The 27,241-nt window shown below is 42.6% G+C and overlaps 1 protein-coding gene across 1 annotated transcript in view; it reads right to left on the bottom strand.

Annotated features, from left to right (window-relative positions):
• The window catches only part of usp13 (ubiquitin specific peptidase 13), a 45,446-nt gene extending 19,158 nt beyond the window's left edge, over window positions 1–26,288 (bottom strand). The window contains exons 1-15 of the mRNA XM_079507102.1: window positions 26,148–26,288; window positions 22,507–22,632; window positions 17,373–17,433; window positions 14,793–14,914; window positions 12,653–12,795; window positions 11,956–12,140; window positions 11,313–11,410; window positions 10,428–10,618; window positions 9,491–9,562; window positions 8,639–8,732; window positions 6,619–6,744; window positions 2,901–3,054; window positions 1,875–2,049; window positions 1,646–1,734; window positions 419–541 (exon numbers count right to left, since the gene is read on the bottom strand). Of these exons, the coding sequence (XP_079363228.1) occupies window positions 419–541; window positions 1,646–1,734; window positions 1,875–2,049; window positions 2,901–3,054; window positions 6,619–6,744; window positions 8,639–8,732; window positions 9,491–9,562; window positions 10,428–10,618; window positions 11,313–11,410; window positions 11,956–12,140; window positions 12,653–12,795; window positions 14,793–14,914; window positions 17,373–17,433; window positions 22,507–22,632; window positions 26,148–26,258 (1,870 nt within the window). The 5' untranslated portion in view covers window positions 26,259–26,288. The remainder of the gene's footprint in view (window positions 1–418; window positions 542–1,645; window positions 1,735–1,874; window positions 2,050–2,900; window positions 3,055–6,618; window positions 6,745–8,638; window positions 8,733–9,490; window positions 9,563–10,427; window positions 10,619–11,312; window positions 11,411–11,955; window positions 12,141–12,652; window positions 12,796–14,792; window positions 14,915–17,372; window positions 17,434–22,506; window positions 22,633–26,147) is intronic.
• Between the last annotated feature and the right edge of the window lie 953 nt (window positions 26,289–27,241).

A 27,241-nucleotide genomic window follows, 5' to 3' on the forward strand; every position in this document is an offset into this window, starting at 1 on the left:
TAAAGCATTTGACAAGACTGATCGTTATATCGTTACTAATAGATTATAGCAGTGGGTTGGCATATCTGGGACTGCTTTGCATCGGCTTAATACATCGGGAGATTAGATGGGGTGACGTCAGGTGACTTAGGTGGTGGTGGTGAATTGCTCCAAACACACTCAGCTGATAACAGTGTTGCTGTGTGCCTGTCACTGCCTGAGGAAATACGTCTCCTACCATATCGGGGAATACAGTACATGACTGAATGTGACGTGAATATACCCCTCGCTAAAAAGGTGTCTGTAATGAATGCTCTTTGAGTTGTTGAACACACCCCCTACAGTAGGCAGCGTTTAAAGGTGAGTTTCGTTCCTGAAACAATGACTGTCTGTACGACTGGAAACCTTCAATTTGGTTAAGTTTGGATGTGAGCAGTACCTCTAGTGTCTTCAGCTATAACTATTGGAGGAGTGAGATCAGGCAGTTCTTCCTCTCCAGACTGCAGCCCGCTGGCCCTCAGCCGGTTCAGATCAAGGAAGTCTGGAACATCTATGGCTAGATCTGTACATAGAGACACAACATGGACAGGGAATGAACATCTATGGCTAGATCTGTACATAGCAACACAACATGGACAGGGAATGTCATGAATACTTAAAGACCCATGACACGCATATCAAAATGTTTTTGTATTTGTTTTCTCAGGGTGAAAAAAAAAAGTGAAATACCATGACAGCTACCTATAAAGACATTTGTGTTTGTCAGTTTTGGGCCAGATACTGCATATGGCACAAGTGAAGCACAATAAATGATACAACAAACAAACGTAAACATAGATTTATGGTCTTTCAATAAATATATGGTCTTTCAATAAATGCATTAGCCGGGAAAACCTTCATATAATTCATGTACATCAGTACAGTATATTACATAATAATGGCTCTGGATACATAAAATGCTGCAGTATACCTCTTTGAGTCAGTTTAGGCTTAGAGATCATGTTCACTTGGACTGAGCTAGGCCCAACGTTTTGGCTAAATCAAGTTCCCATCTACCTTCCCTCTTAATATTTTCCCAGATGCTGTACAAAAAAGTGTTAACCACTTAAGCCCTATATATATGTAATCATATGACGAATAGTGAATAGCTCACAACACAGCGCATCATGGTGCACTGTGAGCTTGTAGATCTGCTACTCTCTGGGTTAATGACGTTAAGTTTGAAAAATTGTGAGCATCAGCCAACTGAATAGTGACCACAGGTGCATTGATTTTAAACCTCAACAGCGCTCAGCTGTTTGTTTTGAACAAATGCCAGTTAAGATGCTGTAATATGCTCCTTTGGGGTTTTAATCTGACATAACGGTTAAAGTCCTTCGGCACTGTACAGGGATGAGGGAGCGAGTGGTGCGTGTGTGCGTGCATACGTGTGGAATGGTTGTCCCAAAAAACGCTGGGTGTGCTGAGATAAGTAAAACTCTATTTAAGATGGAGTGAGTCACTTTGGCCCTTGTAATTCTTAGTGTAATAGTGCCATCTGCTGGACATTTATAGAAATAAGAATGCTTTCAGAAAATACAGATGGATAAATAACTGAAAAGAGACCAATGATTCACAAAGCTTGGTTTGTTGAGAACAAAATTTGAACTGTTCCTCATTCAGTTACCTAGTTTCTTTGGAACCCAGTCAACCCCAAATGTGAATTTCTTGACCTGCAACACCAAATACTCTGGGAAGGAGGCGAAGCGGGATGTCCTGCAGAAAGAAGAAAAAACGAATAATGAAGACAGTGAAACTTTCCCCAACTTAATAAGAAAGCAGCAGCATGTATCATCATTCAAAGGATGACAAAACACTAGCATTGATGATGTACATATAATAGTCTTTAAGCTTACTTGATCCCAGCAGACTTGGCCTGCAGCGCTGAGCTCCAGAAGTCTGGAACATTCTCTGGCTCTGTAAAAGCCTGCAGGCAGGCAGTGAATGGGATCCGAGCTCTAACTGGCTCTGGAAGGGCCGTCATATTCTCTTCTGCATCCTTCCGTTTGGCCGCATACGCCAGCAGCTCCTCTGGAAAAGAGCAGATGCACACGCACACGCACACACACACACACACACACACACACACACGCACACGCACACGCACACGCACACACACACACACACACACACACACACACACACACACACACACACACACACACACACACCATGATGTGCGCAGCTCTATAACAATGACAGATATATCAATCACACTCTATATGAATCAAGAACTATCAATTAATAATTAATAAACTAAGAAAATGAGCTAAAGAGATACAATAACGTCTTTAGCGGATGCCGATCTTTAGCAAATCTGCATATTTCGTAGCATCGGTGAACCTTGTGGGAATCAAATTGAAAATGAGGGCCTGCCCCTCAATTGTACTCCCGGGTTGAAATAGAGGTTATGATGATGATGATGATGATGAAAAGCCTCTGTCCGTTCTCAGAGGGAGTCTGTCCACTCCCTCTGAGAAGTGAACTTTTCATCCTGCGCCTGGGGACCTGCCTGCATGCCCTTTGAAATTAACCCATTTTGACCTGAGATCAGATTCTAAAAATGTCTGTTTGAAAATGACAGTTTTCTGAAAAAGCTATGTTTCTATGTCAGTCGTTCTTCGATTTTTCAAAAATAGCAGACCTACAAGCTCATAGCGCGCCACTCGGTGGCGCGCTATGAGCTTGTAGATCTGCTATTTTTCAATAGCTAAAGCATAACATAATGCTAACATCAAAAGGGGTTCCCGCCCAAACTGGGTTAAGTCCTGCTCATGTTGCATGCAGGCTGGTAGCCACCTGCGCCCACCTTCTGATGCACGGTACGTGAGCTGCCGCTTTGGCGGCATGGTGCGGGGAAAGGAAAGGGGGGTCTCTCTTACCTCTGTTTGTTGCGGCCTCAATGGGGGCTGGCAGCTGGATGAGGTAGTCAACCCGCTGAGAGTAGCGCACCCGGCGCGACTGACAGCACTGCACGCGCTCCTCCACCAGGAAGCGGAAGACGTCACTGGGGTTCTCCGAGCCCCCACTGTTCCGCTGGGAAATGGAGGTAGGGAGGAGGTGTTGAATATTAATAATATTGAGATTAGTTTGATATTAGGATCAATATTGAGACCAAATGGAAGGGGCACGATTCCCACTGGCAAGATGACATTTACAAGAATTGGGTAAATTCACAATGAAATTAAACTTTTGGTTTGTTGTGTCTTGTTAATGTTTCTGGCACAACAAACCTCAAACTTAACTACTAACTACTCATTTACAGTCTTTGTCGTCTTTTTGGGTTATTTATTGATTCAGAATGGTCTCACTAATATCTACCGAGTAATAGCTTACCGGTCGGGTCGCTAGGCAACGCTCGCTTCCACTGTGGTCAGTCAATAAAATGTTTCCCTGCTGTCCACTTCCATTATAAGTGCGATCTTTCACTACGTTTTTCTCTGAATTTAGGCTTAGATTGAGGTGATTGAACAGAACGTCGATGTTAGGAGCTCATTAAAAGAAATCAGGGGGCACGGTGGCACAGTCGGTATAAGTGCTGTTGCCTCACAGCTAGAAGGTCCTGGCTTTGATTCCCACTGGGGACGCTGTGGGCGTGTTCTCTCCTCCGTGCCATCAGTGCCCATACCTGAGGCGGGGTTAGCGAAAGGGCCTCTCTGTGGAGCTTGCATGTTCTCCCCCGTGTCCCCTAGGGTAGGTACCCTCACAAAAACATGCAGTAATCCTGGTCTCTAAACTACCTCCCCCTGGCCAGCCGGGGCGCCTGATGGAGGGGAAAGGAACTAGTCGGAATAACGTGTTCCTTCCACACGCTACGTCCGGCCGGGGAAACTCTCCCCTGTCAGGTGAAAAGAAGCAGCTTGGACTCTGCATGAGGTCAGTCCGCTGCCCCCCCAGGTTGGCAGAGGAAGTGTAGCACCCAGGATTACAAAATGGGTTGCACAATCGTGGGCAACTTTTTTAGAAAAAAATAATAATAATCTGGGGTGAATTTCAGGATTTTCAAAATAAAAGACACCTTTTCTACGGACAGGCGTGATTCAATACTACGGCTCGGTCTACCCTTGGTAACGCCCCGCCTGCCTCTGATTGGCCTCCCGACACCCACACTGCCCGTCTTTGCTCCGTGGTTAGTTACCAGACTCGAACGGGGCTGAGTCGGCTCTGACTAACTTTGCAACATTCGACACGGCAACTTGTGCACTTTAGTGCGCTCGATGGTGTCTCTCATGGCTCAAGTTTGCTAGAGACGGCGCCCCTCCATTGTGGTCTATCGGCAAAAAAAAACGGTCGGTAGTAAATGAGTTAAGACAATAATGCAGGTGTGTGTACAGAAAAAGCTAAAGTAAACTAAACTAGCAAAAAGAAACCAAAGGGACCAGTATTTAGCTCTTCAGAACTTTATCATTAAAATCCCTCATGTGTCGACCCTCAGCTTGTGATTATTTGAAGCGTATGGTGAGAGATGTCACCGTGATTAAAACACACAGGCTCATGTGCGGGCATCTGCAGTCTGGCCTGTCTATTCTAAGAAGCTACAGAAATACATGAGTTATAATTTTACTCGCAGGCTGTACTCGAGCTGACTTGTCTGACCAAAGGAAAAAATTGCTGATGATGGCGACTACTACAGTCCCTTCCGTTCTATCTCTGGCTGAAGAACTCCTCCTAGACATGCAACCTTGACAGCTGTGCAGATACACACTAAGCTGAGGAAAAAGGAAAATACATCTGTCCCTTTTTATTTTTATTTATTTATTTTTCCCCCTGACAAATCCACATTTTGCCAGCCATGGGTACTGAAATATTAACGTTACGAGTGTATTCGAACGTTGAACATGTCTTGTCAAGGCAAGTTTAGTTGTATAACCTTAATCACAGTTACAATCTCATAGGGATTTACAGGCCCTGCATTTAACAAAGGACGCATTTTGTTTTTCTGGTCTGAAGGACATGAGGTAGATTTGAGTCTGAATGTGTGGCGTGTGCCTGAGGCAGAATGGGAAGCATTATCTGGCCTCCCTGTGAAACAGATAGCGGTAGGCTATATATAGACCCACCGCTTGAGAAAGTTACTTCAGAGCATCAGTGTCTACCAACTGAGGGGACAGCGCACTGTGATTTGTCGAAAACAATGCCCCCCCCCCCCCAGACACACACATACACACAAACACATTGCCACTCCACTGCGAGGCCCCAGTGCGACAATGCATGTCAAAGGTTAAGCTGAACTGGAAGTGCACCTTTGGACATTATTTGGTAGTTATAGCCATGGTACCCAGGCTTTAATTTCCGTTCGCTACGGCTCAAAAAATGAAAGCCTGGGGGAGCGTGAGACATTAACTGGTCTAGGAGTGGGAGTGAACTACAGTGCAGAGGGGCGTCGCTCTGTCAGTTTTCGCCGCTGTTTTCTACCAGGGAGGGGAGGGGCGGAGGTGGGCAGGGGGCCTCTGATCGGTGAACCAATATTTCTCCAGCCCAATGTCTGACTGTACCCTGTTCTGTTTACATTTCTGTCTAATAAAGTATTCAATCAAGTGCTGGCTTTGTCGAGAGTCTATACAAACACGATTGGCCAATGTTCGGGGGAGGGAAGGTGGCCTGGGAGGGTGATATTTGTCACTGCATATACTCCTACGGGCTGGGGCAGCAGCACCTGTCAACAGTGAGTGTTGGGCGGTAGGAGTAGGACCAGGGGCAAGCATTCGCCAGTGGAAATGAGGCCAATGTGGAAGTACTGAAAACACTGCAGTTCTCATCAATGGCCTAGAGCAGGGGTTCCCAACCTTTATATTGTCACGGACCGGCTGACAGCTCATAAAATGGGGGGGCTAACATTCTCACGGAAGACAGTTGACTGGCCTTTAAATAGGCTACCCGCTGCTATATTATTATTATATCACAACATAACGTTATATCATTGACCTAAATGGCGTCTTCTGTACTTTAATAATAATCCTGTACCATCACCGTGTGTAGTGTTTTGTTTCATTAGCGCGAGCGACCGTGACAAAATAGGCTGCAGCTGTTGTTGCTGCTGCTGCTCGCTGAGACCGTTAAAGATACCAAGGATTTGACACCGATGTCACTGTTATGCTACGCAACACGGAAGTAACACGGACTCGAAGGCGTTTATAAATCAGTCACTGACTCGTCCGCTGACGAATCCTTGGTATTTTCATTCGAACAGACAGAGTAAACTTTTCACCGCTGTTTGGAAAGTCCCTTGTGAAGATGTGTTGTCGCACAACCCCCCCCCCACCCCCCGCACAATCAGAACCGTTTTCAAAGTGACGAGGACGATACAAAGACTGCCTGAAAGGCATGCATTTGCATTCTAATGGGTGATTAAGGGTCGCACAGACTCGTGCTCTACGCGCAACGGAAAATCCACTGCCCACTGGCACTATATAGTTCTCAGGTCTAGTGTTTGTCCTCTCGTTTTCAAATGGATTTTTATGCGGGCAGCGACTGGGAGCCAATGGAGGGAGCGGAGAAGGGGGGAGACATGTGAGAAGTGGGGCTGGTTGAAGACCAAGCGAGCTGTGGCATTTTGAATCAATTAGAGACGGTCACCTGTAGACCTCAGCATCAACTCACCTCCACCTGGTTCATGACGTGTTGTAAGAACTCATGAGCATCTTGTTGTCTGTTGGAGGAGAACTCTGGGTGGTCCTTGCTGAGAAGTGCCTTGAACATCCTGGGAGAGATGCCTTTTTGCAGGTGCTGAAATATGAAATAAGAACACTGTCAAGCAACCTGTCAAGAACGCTAGAGCACCGGTGAATGTTAGGTATGCACAAATATGTACACTGAATAAATGTGTGGATATAACAAGGATCAGAAACTGGGTCTTGGTATCAGCTAGTCAAATTATAGTCAAATTAATCCTAAAATAAATATAAATAAAAGCTTATTTTGCTCTGCTTTTTCACATTGTAGAATAATTTCATTATTGCAATTTTGTTTTCTCCAGTGACTGCAAACTAAGCAATGAATTTGATAATTACTTTTCTTTCTATAAACAAGTGGTATTGGTGCATGCCTTACAGACAACAGCTACAGTACATGAATTGTTAGTGCTAGTACATTCAGTAAGTCTGACCCCTACCACCGCAGTTTAAAAAGAAACAGCCTTCTGGTCCCCTTGGAGGTAAAAGACACAGACCTTTCTCACCAAAATGAGGAAAATCATGGTTTAAAATATTCGTATATAGGTCAAGCAATAGCAACATTGATTGCGAGATAGCTCACCACATATAGCACAGTATGCCAACACTGCAACTCCCCCACTGTATCCCACCATGCCATGTTGCACCCAGCTGTCAATGTGTGTCCAAACATGTCTCTGCCCTCACATATGGAGGAAATGCAGGATCACAGAACGGCCCTGTCAATTACTCTGACTAATAAGGCCTAAAGAAGCCTGGAGCTTAAAGTCCTTGAGCTGGGGCCCATTAGGCTTTAGTGGCTTTGTTCGTCTAATTACCTCACAGATGTGTTTGAAAACAGTCAAATTCACTTATCGCTGTAGAACAGTGAAGCAAAGGCTCATTTTCAAATGTCATACACTGTAAACAAATCTATAATTTAAATATCTAGAACGGAAACTGGGAGAGAGCAAGTTGGGGCATCAAAAATATGAAGAAAAAAAAATAATATATACACTTTATAGAGGGGTGACAGGGTGAGAGGCATGGTGATAGGTGCCTGCATTCGCTCTTGTTGGCTTCAACCGCTGCCAATCTAATTAAGGCGAGAGGCTGCAGTGCACACACCTGGGCCCCTTTTGGAATCAAGGCAGCGGAGAGGACTTTGTTTATTTCGCAGAGAGGGACATGCAGAAACTGTCACTACAAGTTCTCTGTTACAATATATATGTAACAGTACGATTGAAAAAGGTGCACTCGGTTTCTCGCTGCCTGAAGTTGCCTGAAGGTGACTTGAGCCACGAGAAGCACTGACGGACGAGTGAGCTAAAGTGTCGAGCGTTGCGAAGTCACCCTCAGTCGACTCAGCGCTGTCCGAGTTACGTATGTACCGATAGGGCTAGAATCGTAAATCATTGTCCCCCCGAGTCTCGGTACTCGAGACGTCTTTGACAGGGGGGCCCCGAGCACTACCTTTTCAATCGGACTGGTTTTACAACCCTACTACGCACACACACACACACACACACACACACACACACACACACACACACACACACACACACACACACACACACACACACACACACACACACACACACACACACACACACACACACACACACACACACACACACACACACACACACACACACACACACACAGGCTATATTTTAGGCATAAGGGTAGAGATGGTTAACTATGGCTTTGTTGGGGTTACAGTTTGAGGGTAGTTAGCCTCTATGGTACTGCATGATCTCAATCTCCCAGATTCAGAACTTGTAGAAATTGGGTACCAGTAGAGGAGAATGTTACGAGTAACATTTGAAATGATGTAAACAGAGTTAAAACCTTCAGTTTTTAACAGACATTTTGTGACACTTTGTTTACATGCTTCCGTCAGTTTATAGAGGCAGATTAGGATCAGTTTATAGAGGCAGATTAGGATCTCGACATACCGAGTCTAATACCTTGTATTCTTCTTTCATCACCTGTTCAATGAGCTCAGATTTCATGGGGGGTTTGGAGTACTGGCCTGAGAGTAGTCCATAGCCTAGCTTAGCCCTGTGGGACAAGGGAACACAAATACAAATTAGAAGAGTAAGTAATTTGTCTTTGTGTGTGTGTGTGTGTGTGTGTGTGTGTGTGTGTGGGTGTGTGCATGCGTGCGTGCGTGCGTGCGTGTGCACCCTGCGCACACTGGATGATTACATTCCTATAGAAAAGTCCTATAGAAAACCTTATGCATAGTGTGCCTCTGTTCATCTGAACCAATGACCAGCAAAAATAGCTTGGAATATAATTTTGCCAAAACATGATTCAATCATGTTTCCAATGTAATTGCTTGTCAGAGAGCAAAATAACGTATCTCTCATCTTGTAAATTCACGGCCCACTAAGATGAGTAGAGCAGAGTGACAAATTGACAATCATAAACAAGATTATCCACCAACAAGCTTGAGGACATGATGACATCGTTTGTGGCTCAACGACTAATATTTATTTCTTGCCATGCAAAAGACCCTTCTCACTTTTCATCTTGGCGAAAGCATTCGCTTTCGACATGCTCATATGCAGCTGAGAGACATCACCTTGCTACAAAATGTACTATGTATTTACTGGAAGTCCAATAATAACTGGATTGAGATTACAGACTTAACTTTTGCAAATGTATCTGTATATGAATCTCTAGAACACAAAATAAAAAGCAAACATTTATCCATCATTAATGCATTGGTCATAATATAGTGTTTCAGTTACTCTTCAAATCATGATATGTTTGCATCTTACGGCATGGGGTTATGTAATGTTAGAATCGCTTACATTTGTGTGGCAAAGTCCTGGGTGGGGTCAAGGGGTGAGTAGTCATATATCCTCTGAAGACTTCCCACATACCTGAAAATCCACAACACATCCAATAACAAATTCACATAGAGCACATGGGAGGCTACATGGAAATGCTAAACCCTTGGAAAGACTGTGTGGTGATACTGAGAAGTTACTAACACACACACATCTGGTAGTGGTGACTATGATGCAGGTGAAATTAACAAATGGACAACTTGAACATAGAATATAATTTAGTTATTCCACACCCAGGCATCAGCAATAAACGTTATTATTACTGGGCAAGGTCACAGCAGACAATGTCTCTCATTATTATTTATTTGACAAAAATGTTTCCATTCCTAGTCACCACAACAACTCCCAAAACTTGTACCACTTCACACAACCATAAAGACTTTTTGGAAAATATATCATTCCAGTTCATCTTTTCCAATGCAATGTATAAAGAATATATAAAGAAACACTTGAACGGCTGCTGACTGATTAGATGGACTATATTAACATGCATTTGTACAGTTCAATACTGTAAATTGAGTTGTCAAGATCATTGACAATTTGCAAAACCAGCACATATTCTAAATTTCTACACGGTACATCACTAAGCAATTACTAAAATTGTATTACATCCGTCAATTCATTAACCCATTTTGGGCGGGAAGCCCTTTTGGTGTTTTAAACATTATGTTATAATTTAGCTATTGAAAAATAGCAGATCTACAAGCTCATAGCGCACCACCGAGTGGCGCGCTAACAAAGCTTGTAGGTCTGCTATTTTTTTTTAAACGTGAAAATATTTATTTCAGAAAACTGGAGGATTTCGAAGAATTCTTTTAAATTTCGAGGTCAGGCCAAAATGGATTAATCAATAATTCAACAAAAAATTCCCCCCTAAACGGGAGGGCCGTGTACTCACATCCTCTGGAACTCTGGGATGCTGAAGAGGACCTGCATGACGGTGCTCACGTAGCAGCTGGTCCCCAGGTTCTTGACTCCTGTGTAACCAGAGCCATAAACTGGCTTCAACTTCATCCCCGACTCCTGGATCACTTCCCACTCACTGACCCGCTGCCTCACGTTGTTGTCTGTGTGATGGCCGTTCTCTGTCTGAAAAGGGCCAGCGAGAGGAGAGAGAGGTGCTTGTGAGGTCTTTCTAGGGGCCTTGGGCTCCTTTGGTAGTTTGGTACACATGAACATTGGAATTTCTATTCAAAACATTGAAACGGGCCTGGGCCATGGCTCAGTGGTCCAGGCACCTTGGCTGGTAACCCAGTCTGGCAGTGTGCCGCGGGTTCGACTCCCGATCCCGACGGCCTTTACTGCATGTCTTCCCCCCATCTCTCTCCCCATTTCCTGCCAGCCTACTGTCTGTCCCTCCATAAAAAATATAAAATAAAGGCGAAAGCCACAAAAAAACACTTAAAAAAAAACATTGAAACGAAAGCATATAAATATTAGCCCCAACCCCCTTGATTATTATGTCTGAAAAGGGCAAATCGGAAAATTGGGGCCAATCACGTCATTTTCAAATGATCGGAATCGGACCGGGAGCAAAAAAAACGGGAAATCCCTAGTACAAAGCCATCTTATTTACTCAAGAGGAAGTTCTTGTTTTGGCACGTAAGCCTTCCTCAGCGTAACGATTAACACTGAGGAAGGTCTATTCGTCTATTGGTGTGCAGATGTTTCTTCCTTTTTACGTATTGTCAAGAATCTGCACCCAGTTTACTCAAGACTACCTCATTTGAGTTGAACACGCCTTACCCTTGAAGCTGATTTACCCAAACACAAGTCAACTTACCTTTTGTTGCGTCTGTAGCATGTCTATTCCAAAGTGTGATAAGTGTTCTGATATATGGGGATCCAGCACCGCTTCTTCCTCTTCAAATGAATAGACATCTGCAGGGAGTTAGAAAACGTTACCCACTGTGTATGCCTTGTATATAGTGTGAGAGAAATACACAGTACGATGCAACCATATGCTAACTTCAGTGTGATGCAACCTATAATAACCTTTCAATTCCTAGATCTCCAACATTAAGTAGCCAATGCTGTGATGTCTTATTGCACTTCCATCGACTGACCTTTAAACTATGCATGTATACATATTCTACTGCAGGGGTGGGCAACTTTGACGATGGAGAGGGCAACTATATTTCCACACTCACTCCCTAGGGCCATATATTACTGTCGTCGCAAAAATAGCCGATCTACAAGCTCAAAACGCATCGACGCGCTGCGACGCGTTTTGAGCTTGTAGATCGGTTATTTTTGCTATATTCGAATTGAAATGTTGAATTATTTTTTGCTATTTTTGAATTGGAATCCTGAAAATTAAAGCGGGTCATGTTTGCATGTTGTGGAATTGTAAACAGCTGAAACCAATATTATATCAGTATCCTGACATTAACCTGAGGGCCACATTAAGTGAAGAGTTCACACACCTGCTCCATCTGGGGTGATGGTGTCCAGCTTGACGGCGAGAGGGAAGTTGCTCTCTCTATAGTGATCCAAGGCATGGCCGTTGCCCCCGCTGCCATCGAAGAACCATTTCCCACAGAGCACTGCTCCATCTGTCAGGTTCAGCCAAAGGTTCTCCCTCATCTCACACTTCTGACACTTCCAGCCACTGGCAGCACAGAGACAGAATCGTTCCATTTTAATCACTGACATTTGACTTCTCACTCCTCAACACCATCGCAATGATGAAGAATAACATATACAGTATATACAATGTCAAAATAGGTCAAGGACGTTGAGCTCTTGGTGAGAGTTTACATTTTTGAGAGCCTCAGCTGACCCTAATGTCTGCAGCTGTGTGGCTGTATTTTTTTTTTTTTAGAGTTAGTAGAGGTATGTAGAGTCATATATGTGTTCACATAACAGAACCAAGAGAAATTATCTACAGTATCAGGAAGGCAGTCAAAACATCATCTATTTACATAACTGCATGAAACCTAGGTAATACCAGGCTTATAAAGAAATTACTTTTCGAGCGACACATTTACAATGTCCAATAACATCATCAGAGTTATGGCGCACTCGTGTGATCTTGATCATTTGGTGAAAGGTGATCATGAAACTCAACCCGAGGTGTCTTAAAGGAGTAGTTCACCCAAAAAAGAATGTGGCGTTTCTTACCTGGGTGGGATCCGGACTTCGTTCTCCTGCTGTATGAGGCTTCTAGCGTGTCTGGATACCTGAATCTCCTCGTCCCACGACTCTGGCTCATGCTTCTTGTAGGCCGATGGTGAATTGAGCACCGCATCACAGGCTATTGTCACCTGGACAGTGGAGCGGATTTTTTAAGGTTAAAGGTCCGTAAACACTAGGAGCGTTTATTTCACGTGATTAATTCACGTTAATTTAAAATGCTGTTTGTGTTATGAGAACATGCGCAGATTATAATGAGGTGATGAAGCAACGTAATTATTTTTCGAAACAAGGTGAGAATTTCAGCGCAAATATGGAGACATCACGAAAATAAAGGTTTGGTGTGAAATCATCGCGATACATTGTCATATCGTATATTCACGTCGCTCCTGGTGTGTACTGTGTATTGTGTAATGACCTAGGGCAGTATTATGCGTGTCTTAAGTACCATGTCTTATTACTTAACTTAAGACCTGGAGGCGTGATCAATGCCATTTGGCTATAGAGAGTATGCGCATGCTTAAAGTGAATGGCACATCGAGTGGCAAATCGAGTGGCAAAGCAACAGGCAAAGTGAGTTTAACATTGTTTAATGTTGTTTAATGCAATCAGATAAGACTTTTCTGTGTGGATGTATGGGCTGTCAAGGCCAGAAAGTAGTTTTTTGCCACTCAGTAGGCGTTCCTGCATAACTTCCTGGTTTGATGATGATGTCACACGCATACCCTCTATTCTGAGTGGCCAAACAGCATTGACCACGCCTCCAGGTCTTAAGTTAAGTAATAAGACATGGTACTTAAGACATGCATAATACTGCCTTAAGTGTTTTAGTAAAGGTGGTAAAAACTATAAATTATTAATAAATAAATACAAGCAGTAAAACAAAAAAATTGAAGAAAAGTCTAAGTCAGTTCTGTTGTAGCCTTTTAGATCCCGGCTGAGATCTATTGTTTCCACTGGTTTCATGTGGTTGACGGTGAAAGCTCCTTCTGAAATACACACAGCAATGCTCTAACAAAGGGTTTTCAACTTTTGTTTCACCAGAACTCTTGAGTGCGCCTCGGCCTTTGGACTTTCCTTCTCTTTGCAAAATGTTCATACGTTAATAAAGCTTTTTTCACAATACTGTCCCTTTGTTGGGACAGTGACATTAAGCATGAGCAAAGGGTGGTCTAACAGAGGGGAAGAGTGAAGCATAGTCACAAATGTTGATAAAACCACAACCTATAAGCTGCTGGAAGGAAAGACTGCAGAGGAAAACAAAGAAGCAAGCAGCAACATGTACAACGATCTCAAATAAATCCAAATCAAGCAAAACCGACTTAATGCTTGCATGATACCCAGGAAAAGACCTCAGGTGTTGGCATGAATTATGAATAACGTCAACACAAGTTTCGTTCAATACAATAAATAATGCATGCACAAAACTTCAAACACAAATCCAGGCATTATGAAATACACACTGCATGCCAAGATGAAGCATCCCACGCAAACACATGCTGCACAAATAAAGTTGAGTGAAAAGAGAGGGGCTTAAAAATAGCACCAAAAGCCTTACAGCACAACACCGGCACATAGGAAAACAAAAGCAGCATAGCACACGAGTTGACAATGTACAAAAACAAAAACACAAGTGCACGGTATAAGTATGGATCTACACTACAGTATACAGTAACATTGAGCCTAAAGTTGTAAGTGTGCATACTGTATATCCATATACTGTATGTGCAATCTAAAACTTGACACTGTGGTACATTTTCTGAGTCAGAGTCAAAGTCTTAACCACTGAAACCCTCTAAATGTAGTACATTTTACCAGCTCTGTACTTGGTCTGATTTTTTTCCCCTTTACACCAAATCTCTTCACAAACAAAAGCCAATATACAAGTTCACAATGCATCACATTGTAAAAAGTTGTGAACCTGAAGTCCGGCAATTTTTGCCAAATGTTCCCCTCACAACCAGGATGAAGGGTTAAGTATTTAAAAGTAAGTGCACCTGAAATTAGTACTAATTATTTGGCTGCCCTTCTATGGAGGACATGGTGCAAATCACTGAACATGGTCGAACATGCAGTGAAATATATACAAACACACACACACATGCCTGGACAGCACCAATTCACTAACCAGCGCAGGCAGCTCCTCAATATTTGGTAAAGGGATCTCGAAATGGTCTGGAAATATGACGAGTTTGGCCACATCGTCATACTCATAGTCTTCTCCGTTAAAGTCACGGTTTAGCTCTAAATCTTCAAGGGAAGAAGCACACATTCATGGTTATAGTTTGACAGTAGACTGTGCACTGACGCTAAAATACCCCATCCATTGATATTGCCTGATTCCATAACTGTTCTACTGTGAAACAATAAAAAAATAAAGTGTAATGTTTAGAGCCTAAATTAAGGCTCTGATCATATAACACACAAGATTTTCCAAACAATTCCAAAATAGTGAAAATAGCAGATCTACAAGCTCACAACCATTTGTTGTGAGCCAGAGTTGTGAGCTTGTAGATCAGACATTTTCACCAGGTGACAACAGACCATTTCATTCCATATCAGTCCTAATGATTCACCAATTAACAGATGGATTATTGGACTATACAACATGCATTGAGATAATCCTCAACATAGAGATTTGGTCATGAACATTTATTGAAAGACAAGGAACAACTATTTGCCCTTAATCACTGCTACCGTCTCAAAAGCATTACTGGGCCACACAGCAAAACAAGACCACAGTTTAGACCCCCCCACATGGCAAGGAAAAACAGCACTAGAATAAACCTTGCCATGATGGTCAAAGAAAATGATCACAAATGAGGGCAAGTGTGAAATAGGTACGGCGTGGGACATATTAAAAACAAACAGGAGCTAGGACACAAGTATTAAACTAAACATCTATGCTGGAAATTTGCCGGACATCAACAAACTATACACAATAGTATGTGTGACAATAGTATTGGTTAAAAATACTACATTTTAGGCATTTATGAGCAGGTAATGTTTGTTGTCTTGCTCAAGTACACTTCAGAAACCTTAATCTTTGACTGAACAGTCAAAGGTGATTTCTTTTTCTTTTTTGCAATTAATTAGCCCGCAAATATATGTTTTGTAAGTGTTGGTGTCATGAGTACATTCACACCAAAACACGAATATTACATGGCGATGGCCATGAAGCGACACATCTTTGAAACAAGGTCAATCAATCTATATGAAAATATACACATTTTTGCATTGTTTATTCGTCACACACCCGTGTGTTACAAACTTTCAGGGAATAGTGTGTGTGCCACCACAATTTCGACATAGTCTCTCAAACTACCAGACCCCTATCCGCACACCTAACATTATTCATTATGATCTTTGAAAAAGACCAAGACTATTGAGATGATGGGTTACATGAAAATGGTGCACATTTCTATGAGATAGGTCATGCCTCATCATGGATCCCAAAATTGAAAAAGTAAAATTGGCTTGGAATGACATAGGGCAAAGGGACTGTTCTCAAGATCAATCTCCATATACAGCTGTCCAATCTTTACTCCAAACCAAAATGGTGTAATGACTCATGAGGAACCATAGGTAATTGTCTGTGAACCCCCGGGGTGCCTCTGGTGTCATTGTTATTGTGTCCTCTGGTTTCCTGGTGACGTAAAGCCCCAACTTGCCGATTAGATCATCACACTGGTACGGAGATGCCACAAATACAGCAGTCGGTCTCATCATCATAACTAATAGGAGTGACTGACATGGAATGGGAGACAAGATTCAAAATGGAGGCCAATAAGAAACCATCACAGATCCCCAGAGTCCAGAGAAACCGTGTCACTTCCAATTCCGACGGTCTGATTCAGATATGTACAACTTGACCTAATATACAGTGGTGTGATTGAAGTTCACTGTGGTGGCAACAGCACGCCAAGTGCCAGGAGATTAGAAAACAGGGATGTTGAATGTGTATTCCATCAATGGAGCCTCAGTGGAAGGAATCCTTTACGCCGTCAGACTGTCATGCTGTCGTTCAGACAGAGAGAGACACCTGGTCCCCTCTGAGCCGGCCTGCGTCATGGCTGCCAGTGGCAGAAGTGTGTCAGGCTAGGCTGGGACGGGGCATTGACGGGCGGTGGCAGCTGGGAGGGCAGCAGCTAGGAGAAGAGGCACTGTAAACCCCCACGCACCCCAAGCAGGAGGGGAGTGGGCCAGCCTGGGCATGTGGCACTTTGAATTTAGACCGTTACCAACCGCATATATACAAATAAATGGGCTATATTTAAACCACAAGAGGAGGGGGGGGGGGGGGGGGGGGGGTTGGGGGGCTCCACATGGGAAATATCTGTTGCTTTGAGCAAGGAGATGGCAGTGTAACAAAAACAATAACAATAGAGACCAATGGAGAATTGTGATTGTACAATCATCCTGAATACGGATGAAAATAGTGAATCAAACAATGCTGTTGTTAAACTTGTGGAACATAAGCATTCAGTCCAACTTTATTTCCTGCTGCAGTGTTTGCTAGTATCAATAGCTTACAGGAAAAATAAATTGGGCAAGCTTGCTGTTCCATATAGCAATGCAAAAAGAGCTAAAGTGAGACAGAACGGTTTTTCTTGTTCTGGACTTTGATACGAACAAAGATAGCAGAAACAGCCACACTAACGACAGGGAGTCCAGTTGTGTCTGTTTTGCAGGCCGGAGGACTACCTACCTAGAAACACTTTCCCATTTCTTCTTCTGGGGATGGCGCCTCCTGCAGCACCTGTGGATTTCTGTAGGAAACACAAGGGAAACTTCAATGGAGCAGTAGAACACTTCAAAATAATCTTAAGAAATAATGACATGAAGTGCCATATGAGTACAGTTAGAGAGTCCTGATGCTATAGTCATTTTGTTTGAAATAGATGCTACATGTTCTGCTCAGTGCTCACCAGGTCAGTTTACAAGGCAAGGGGAAACTCCCTATCACACCATGGGCAAAAGACAAGAGGACAAGTTGAGACTAATCAGAGGAGGGCAAGCAGTTCAGTGGTCTAGAATGGAGGCTATGTACAACCTTAGCATCATGACTACACACATTTCCAAAACATTGGTTAAATAGATTCATAATCAGAATCACATCACAGCTGTACAAGTAAGAACGTGTGTGAAATTCGTTAATTAGTTCCCATCGTGTAATTTTGTTGGGGGTAGGAAATCATGGCAGGAAAGAAGAAAGTTTGAGCACTTTTACCACAAAAAGTACAAGTAAAGGGCTTCAGAAATGTACAAGCTACGACCCTACGGCACAACCGTAGGGTCTCTCTTATCTTATTTACAGGCTGTACAACCAAGGGGTCTCTTTTCTCACAAAATAAATGTACACATGGTGTGTTATATATATATATATGGTGCGTGAGCACTGAGCAATGAGCAGCAGAGCAGCCACTGTGTACTGTTGTATACTGTGCATTATACAGTATACATACGGTGCAGGCACAGGACATTATTAGATGCAACGTTATTCAAGGTGTGGTTCACGAAGAGCTAAAGTCCAAGTCAACTAGTCCCTGGTATAATCCACAGTAGGTTCAGGAAGAGCAAAACAAGAAGGTCTAAGCTAAGGCCAACCTAACAACAGGGGTCTTTATTATTTTTGTGTGTGATTTTTTGAGTGGTGCAACCACTCCCTTACGGAGCTATGTGTGTGGGTGGCAGGGTGAGGGCTGGGTGGGTGGGTCTGAGCACGAAAACAGCATGGTTGTTTTTCACACACACACACACACACAAACACACACACATATTAACCGTATATATATATGATGATTTCGGGTGTGCCAGTACAGTACAGTACAGTACAGTACAGTACAGTACAGTACAGTACAGTACAGTACAGTACAGTACAGTACAGTACAGTACAGTACAGTACAGTACAGTACTAGGGTACAGTAGAGGGATCCCCACACGGTAACTGTCATTTCTCAACCGTTTCAGACGCAGGGCGGCACGCCGGAACCGGCCTGGCCCCCTGGGCGCGTTCCTGGGGGTGTGGATGTGGATGCACCACAAAAGAAATACATATCAATGCCATTGCTGTCAGTCAGAAACCTTGTATCTCCATCTTTCAAGTTTTTCATTTGTCATAAGTTAATGTTGTTGTTGGTCATCCCTCAACCATATAAGCCCTACTTTATAGTTTGTTGCACGTTGGTTTGACGCTAAAGTAGCAACGATAGCTGATCTACAAGCCCTCAGCTTGGACCAGTCAGCGGTTGGGCTTACGGGGACCCACCACGGGTCACAGACAAAGTCAGAGGGAGAAAGATGAGGCTGGCAGCCTGGCAGGGCAGCACCTGGAACTAGGGGCAAGCAAACTACTGTAACACTCAGGGAGCCGAACCAGGGAAAAGCCAGGAAAGGCAAGAAGCACACCACATGACACACGTGACAGCTTAGCTAACACAACACTGGAGAGCTCAAGACGCTGATGTTACATAGGTGAGTGTGGAGGGCAACGATTCAGGAGTCCCGAGTTGGTGTTGGCTAGACTTCACTCTCGCACCGCATCGTCCAGAACCGCTGATTTTTGTACATTATGTATAGGGGCATTATGTATATGGGTATATACTGAGGGATATATGGGCATAAAAGGGACAAGGACTGACAGATACAGAGATCTCCATATATGGGCATAAAGGGACACAGGTAGACAGACAGAAACAGACATCTCCATATACAGTATGGGCACAAAAAGGACACAACGGGACAGACGGTTGTACAACGGACACTATGAGACCCTGAGACATCGACGGTAGGATTGACGGTGCAACGTTAGGTGTGAGGGACGCATAGCGGCCAGAACCTCTGGTTTTTCAAACTGCTCAAAATAGGGATGTCAGGCTGGAAGTGGTTAGAGACTGTCTGTGTTTTTTATAAATATTTGCACCAATGAAAGGTATCAACAAGTGAACTTGTGATTAAATAATAACTGCATTGGGCCACAGGTCCTCCTTTCCATTTCCTGTAAGGTAACCGTTTTAGAGTTTTAGACATACAGTACAAGGTTTCTGCCCGACAGCAACGATATGTGTGTTGCCTTCTGCCAGTCGTCTCCTCTTTCCATTTTACAGTCTATGGCTCTATGCTATCAATGCATTCTGACTTTGCTGTTGCTCAATACTACGGTTGTTGTCTGGTGGGGCAGCAATAAAATCGCTTGCTAAACAGTCTCAGGTCTGCCATCAAAAACGTACTTATCAATACACCAATATGAACTGACAGTGACACGTTATAATTTGAATTAATTAATAGACGTGAAGCACTGTACCACACCACCATAGAACCTGCCAAAGCAGTGTCTGGAGACTAAACAACCCAATGCCACTGACTGCTTTGCTTCTGATCCAATCAGCTTCAGGTGGCTGCCCATCAATTGAGCAACAGGCTCGGAGGCGGATGGACAGCGCGGACAGACAGACCAACAGAGAATGCTGACACACTCTGGTGTAAGCGCACACATGGGAAAAAACATGAGAGACACAGGAGCCAGCAGAATGTGACCAGCTGTTTCTGGCCGGATCGAGGCATGAAAATAGAAGCACTTTACAGAGGGAAGTTTATGTGGGGGACCAATTAGGACCAATGAGGAAGCAGCTATTGCCTTCTTTGTTTTTTACTGATAACCTGTGGTTTCTGGTTTAGGGGTTTGTTGCTTTCAGTGTGGTGTAATTTACAATACAAAAAATATGTTATGCAAGTAGAGGGCAAGTATTGTAATTTACAGAAAAAGAGGAACTAACCAGGTGCTCAACGGAGATAGCAAAACGTGATAATGATAAAAAAGGTGCTCACACGGATCAAAAACAGGATCAAGACATAGAATTCTTGCCCTGATGAAGACCTTGTTGGTCGAAACATTTTGGCAGTTGCCTTTTTAATTTAATAAAGGCGTTCCTCATTTTTTAACTTTGAGTGCCCGGATCCTCTCTTTTTATATATTGTAATTTACAGTCAGGAGTATTTTTACTCACGACTGTAAACTACTTTATACCTCATACTAAGCATTTAAAGTATGAGGTATAAAGTACAGCAGCCTTGTGTTCATAAAACAGAAAGATTGGGTAAGACTGACGTTATGTATCTTTCAGGACCTTTCATTGCTTCGTCTTAACCATTACTCTATGCCTCTGCTCTCAGCCACCGCGGTGGATATTGTGACATTCCGTTTTTTTTTTTTTTTTTTTAATGTTGCCACTACTGTTGGAGCAGCCATAAACTACACAGGTTCATCCCGATGTTCTGGGCATCTTTGTAATGTTAGTGTTAGTAAAAAGCAGGTAAAAGAGTAACGTTTGAGGCAGACTAACATCAGTCACTCTACAGTTCACTGTAGTAGAAGAGGTGCGGGTTTACCCCGCAGCTATGTCTGCTCCACCTACAGGAAATACGTAAGCTGCGACCATGAGACCCGTTTCTGAATTCGTCTATAGACTCAGCTTGCTATTGCACAGCATCTGATAAAAACCCAGGTGAACACCTGGGTCACTTGTAAAGGAGACATTCAAACAACTTGGCCAGACTTGGGATGTTTCAACAGAGCTCTTTGACCAACTGCAGCAGTTCACTTGTAGCTGGAACCTGTCTGGGACCACCTCCAGTGATCCGTTACCAGCTTTTTCCCCCCTTTATTTCTCCATGCCCTCCGTGCCAATTACCAGACTCGAATATGGAGATGCTCTCAGGCTCAGCAGACTCACCCATCTGCACCAGATCCCATACAGAGTGGATGGACAACTGTTGAAGGTACAGTTAGAAATTCAAGTGGATGCGCACAGCCCCAGCACCAGATGTAGTCCTTGAGTTTTGGGCTGTAAATGTGCACAAGTATGCAAGCTTCCTAACTGCAGTTGTCTCAGCAGCAATGGGTTGAGATGTACTACAGACCTCTGCAAACTCCAGAACTGTGCAAATCAAGCACCTGAGGAAGAGTCAGTGCCTACACTTGAACAGGACAGTTCTAATGAGGAAGAGGTTACGTAGTTCAATATCATTTACTGCTATTGACATCTATAGACGTAATTTGGTGTTTTCAGTGTTTACGATAGAGTATGCTCTTCCACAAACCTGTGAGTTAATCTACTACTTCCGGATCAGAGGACAACAGGTGATCAAAAGAAGTCTAAAACGGTTTAGTGTAGTATTATAGGACATTTTGGATCCAAAATGACCTTGACATTGACCTTTGACACATGACACTGCACTTGAATTGCTTCAGTCACCTCATAAATCAACTCAGCACCCCAGAAAACCTATACTTTGATGGCAGAATCATCCAAATCGGCCCATTATTAGTTACCGGTATGCCATTTACCATACAATTTTTATCATATATCAGATAAGGGCCGAAAACAAGTAATCAGCTGCCATTTTGATATTGCTATCACATCATTTAATAAACTACAGATATGTAGCAATACAAAAATCACATTGTCCCTTTTTATGGCAACGATATCCGATAATGAGGCATCTGGCCTATGGACTATCTGGGTTCAGTGGAAATCTGCAGCCTGACTAGTAGACGGTGGGTTGATCACTGAGTCAGTGGCCTGAAAGAGCACCCTGAAGTTGTGACACTGAGAGGCAAACATATAATGTTACCTCTAATCCAATACACGGCACGCGCACATGTACATGCACAGTCTCTCTCTCTCTCTCTCTCACACACACACACACACACACACACACACACACACACACACACACACACACACACACACACACACACACACACACACACACACACACACACACACACACACACACACACACACACACACACACACACACACACACACACACACCCTTACCTGTTTGACATGTCGTTTGAGGTGCATATACACACTCTGTCCTGTTTTGCGGTAATGTCTCTCCACATGTTCCCTTCCAAAGCCCAAGAATGTGTTCATGCACACATATAGGCCTCCCTCAGACTCCTGCAGGAAATAAACAAACAAGATTTAATGGCTTGACCCGAGTTTCCCTTAATACAAAAGTAAACTTAGCACAGCAATACCCATTAACAAAGAGATTTACTAAGCTTATTAATGCTGAGCTGGTCCATAAATATAATATCAATATAATGAGTCATCATGAGGGGTTTAATGTCATATTGTGATATACAGTAACTTAAATATAATTTCCTGATGGTAAGAGCTACATTACAGTTAACTGATGAACTTTGTGGAACTTAATATATAATTATTTTAGCTGAGTAAAATAATCATCATGTCATGATCATCATGTCTATTACTAATGATCATTTCAAATGTGTACAAATATCTTCAGAAAACACCAACTCATCCCCGACATAATAGAGCACATTATATTATTGAGGTATTCTTGTTAAATACATTTCGGTCAGTTTAGCTTAGTCAACCAAGACTATATGCAAGATTGTATACATGAGCAATTTACACATTTGGCAATTAAATCAGCTAATCAATTTGTCGACAGATTCTATGACTATTAGTCGACTAATAAATTCTTTAGTCGAAGATAGCCCTACAAAAGCATTGTGATTAGGGATGGAAATTATCGATGTATGCATTAATTGATAGTTGATAAGTTTTGATAAGCTTCTCGATCGATTAACCGGTTAGTTGATAATCAGCATTTTTTTTGGTTGAGAATCTTAATTTCCCTCAATGACTAACATAAAAATCTACACTTTGCTGATATACAGAAATAATACAAAAGGCATATTATATTCCTTAATCAAATAGTTATTTGACCATTTGCAATTCAGGGCCAGGCAATGGCATCTTTGTATGAGAAATAGAATCAAATGAAAAGTGCACTGTCTTGTCTGTCACATCACATGCAAAAGCAGAGACGTTTTGATTAATTTGATTAGTTATTAATTATTAAGTTTAATTGATTCATTTCTTAACAGCGATTAATCGATTAACGATTAACAATTAACTATTAACATCCCTGATACTTGGTTTTGCCAGTATCACCCGGCACTGAATGAATGTCAGGGACTGACGTAGGATCCAGCTTTGTTTGGGAGGGAAACATTGATGTTTGGGATCATGTCAGTCAGACGTCAGTTGTCAGTGAGGAAGCACTTTATGACACATTGCTCAGCCGTTCTAGATACATGATTAGTAAGTATGGCACATGCAGCAATGATTTTGAAGGAACTCTCAGAAAAAGGCTGTCACTTTTAGCATTTATATTTAGTTTGGACTTTTTAGCCAAAGGCCGATGCACACCTCAGAAGGCTAGTGACAGGTGCGTAGGGAAATGTAGCATACATTAAAAAGGGTATCTTTGAAAAACAAAGAAAAGGTCCCGCACTGTCAGACACTTGCCAAAATGTTGCTCTTTATTAGGACAGACATTGTCTGTCCTGATGAAGGTCTAATCGACCGAAACGTCTGCCTAATAAAGAGCAACATTTTGGCATGTGCCTGACAGTGTGCAGGACCTTTTCTTTGTTTCTCAAAGATACCCTTTTTATATTTAGTTTGGACAACACGCCATTGTAGTTGAAAATACACTTTGTCCCAAATTAAGGAGTCTACAATGATGCATTATCTGGGGTCTAGAAAAAGCCAATAAGTTCAGCCATTTTTTGGCACAAAATCACAAGTTGTCTCTTCTTGTATCTAGCAGTGAACATTATGATTAGTCAGTCATTTCAAATAATGACATCATGTCCTCAACCTAGTTTGTGGGAAATGTGCCCATGCAGGCAAAGAACCCATTTATTTTGTGATTGTGGACAAGAGGTATTGTATCAGTTTACAACCTGGTAAGTGGTCAAATTATTCCGCTAATATAAGCCAGCGCTCTCTTGCAGGTGTCTTATTTGGGCGGATACAGGTCAGGATAGGTGGGCACTAGGGACATCTCGATGTAAACATTGCTATTTTGTCCAAAATGTTAAAAAAATATATGTATTAGAGAAATTGTCCAAACTGGTCTTAACTATGTAATGTAAAGTATACATGATGCAAACATGCACAGTACATTAGTACCACAGACGAAAAACAGTCCAAGTCCAAATTTCATTCTGACCCCTCCACGAAAAGGCCTCGTTGTCCTTAACCCTTATCTATCATTTATACATTATGGATCAATAGTGTGGACTTAGACTGTTTTTCGTCTGTGGCACCTTCAAATTCTTGTTTATGGCCCAAAATGACTGGACATACAGTAGATTAGACCGTAACTGTCAAATGTTTAAGCATGTTCTAATCGTGTAAACTTAACTTTAGTTAAAAACATTTTGGAAAAAGTATACAATTTAACACCGAGGTGCCCTCTTCCTTGGTGCCCACCTATCCCGTTACCATTTGGCTGAATGACAATAAAAGCCTGGGTAGCAGTGGGTACCGAGGCCACCATTTGGCCTAGATCACTTCACAAAGACCATTACAGGATACTGGTGTTTACACTGTTGTAACACTTAGAGACTTCAAAAACACAGCCTGCAACAATAACAGCTACAAATGATGTTTCAGGTAGGATACTCAAGACCCCAAGTTATGAAATCAATTCTCTGACAGAACATTCTACATGTGAATGGGTGAAATAAAATAAAAAATAAACATTACCATACTTATATCTAGACCATAGCATAGCCTATACAACTTTGAAACGTTCAAGTGGCTCAGGGTGACATATGAGCTTCAACAGCACTGGGATAAAAATAAACCAGTCCTCAGAGCGACATGATGAACTCCAGGCAGCTGAGTCACCTTTAAAATTGGTTTGTGAAATTGTCATAATGTAAACCGTTTTGTAGTGCACTAATTTTGCTTTAGCCAAATTAATTTCAAAAAAATATCCACTGAATTAAATGTAAAGCTAGAACAGTGACAATCTGTTTCTACAAGTGAACCACAATAATACATGTTCCAGAATAAATAAACAAATAATTCAGACAATTTTATAAGAGTAGGCCTTTGCATATTCAAAGCTGTCAATAACGGTCTGTGTATGGCTGAAAAGTCCACACACCGTTGTTTTAGGTGAAAAACTCTGTCACCAATATTATTAGCCATCATTTCACAGATAACAGACTATGCCATGTCGTGGATTTCTCAAAAACGACTAGTCAGCATTTCAGGTAGGGAATTCAGGTTTAACAATTAATATCAACCAGAATTGACAGGGTAAGATTGTGAGACCACGCAGGTGTTATTATATAATATGGTGTTAAGTAACTGATTGCTCGCTGTAGCGTAAACCCGAATGAAGGCAGGCCTGTTCACAAAGGAAACCCCATCATGCTGCCTCTCTGGGATGTAAACAACAATTTAATTATTTATTTCCAGCAGACCCGCGCTCATGTTGAACACACACACACACACACACACACACGAGCGTAGCACTTCACGTGTTGGTACTGTTAGTGCAAGCAGGAGTCACACTGGGATGAGTAGACACATATTCCAGAAACAACCATATATCGGACGAGGGGGGTGTGGACACTTACGGGAGAATCGAAGGAAAAGGCACATTCGCTCTTGAATACCCTGTCTCCTGTTCTGGGGACTCTGATGGTGGGCATGTACGGGACCAGCAGCTCTCCTAGGTCTGCAGCCATCTTCGCATTCCTGCTCCTCGCACCACAATGCTCCGGGAGTCACCAGAGCAGCGGGGCAGTCAGGGCAGAGGATGCTATTTTTAAAGCACTCTGTCCCGACATTCCTCCAGCGACGGCCCGGGGGATGTGACGCTGAAAAAATATATATTGCACGGGGGCGCACTTGCAACCCCGGGTTACCCCGTAGACGTAGTAGAAATATTAACAGCAAAACAAAATATCTAATTGTGTTTTTAGAATACCTTCGTCTTGCACACGGAAAAACAGTGCTTATTTGATGCGCATTGTGTAATTTTATTAGCTGCATGGGCCCAGCATATATCTCTGGGGCCCCTCCCACCACCCAGGATGATTAATTAAGCTGCCCACACAAACACTACACCTAGTACACCTCCCTTTAACCAAGTGCTAAAGATATCAATACTTCTACATGAAATAATACATTTTATAGTGCCGTTTATATATATAATTTATACAGCACTCAGTCATCTGAAAATTAACAGAATATCGAATTGTTTCCACTTCTGTGTGGCCAGTTCTTTGTATTCATAATTTTAGTGGGTGGGAAGTGATTGACATATTAATACAGCATTATGTATTTTTTCTTTGTCCAGTATCAAAATCAGATTTTTTTACCTACCAAGCAACCAAGGTGTTCACTACAGGGCACTCTGCTCAAGTCTGCCCTGTAGTGGATGTTCCTATTCATTACAACAGCCATTGGCCAACTATTTTTACCTTTTTCTCCCAAATTAGTCATTATGCCAATTCCAAATGACAGATCCCAATACATGTATGTCATTTCTACTGCTGATGTTCCCTATTAGCTCACCTGCAAGTGAGGAGCCCCCACTAGGAGGATATAGTGCATGAGGGGGAACACTCCCTTCAACATGCCCCAATGACAGGCACTGCCCCAGCCCATAGGAGAAAAAATCCCTCCCTGCCTGGCTTCCGTCCTGAAAACACGGCCAATTGTGTTC

The sequence above is a fragment of the Electrona antarctica genome, assembly GCF_951216825.1.
Source record: "Electrona antarctica genome assembly, chromosome: 7".
NCBI lineage: Eukaryota > Metazoa > Chordata > Actinopteri > Myctophiformes > Myctophidae > Electrona > Electrona antarctica.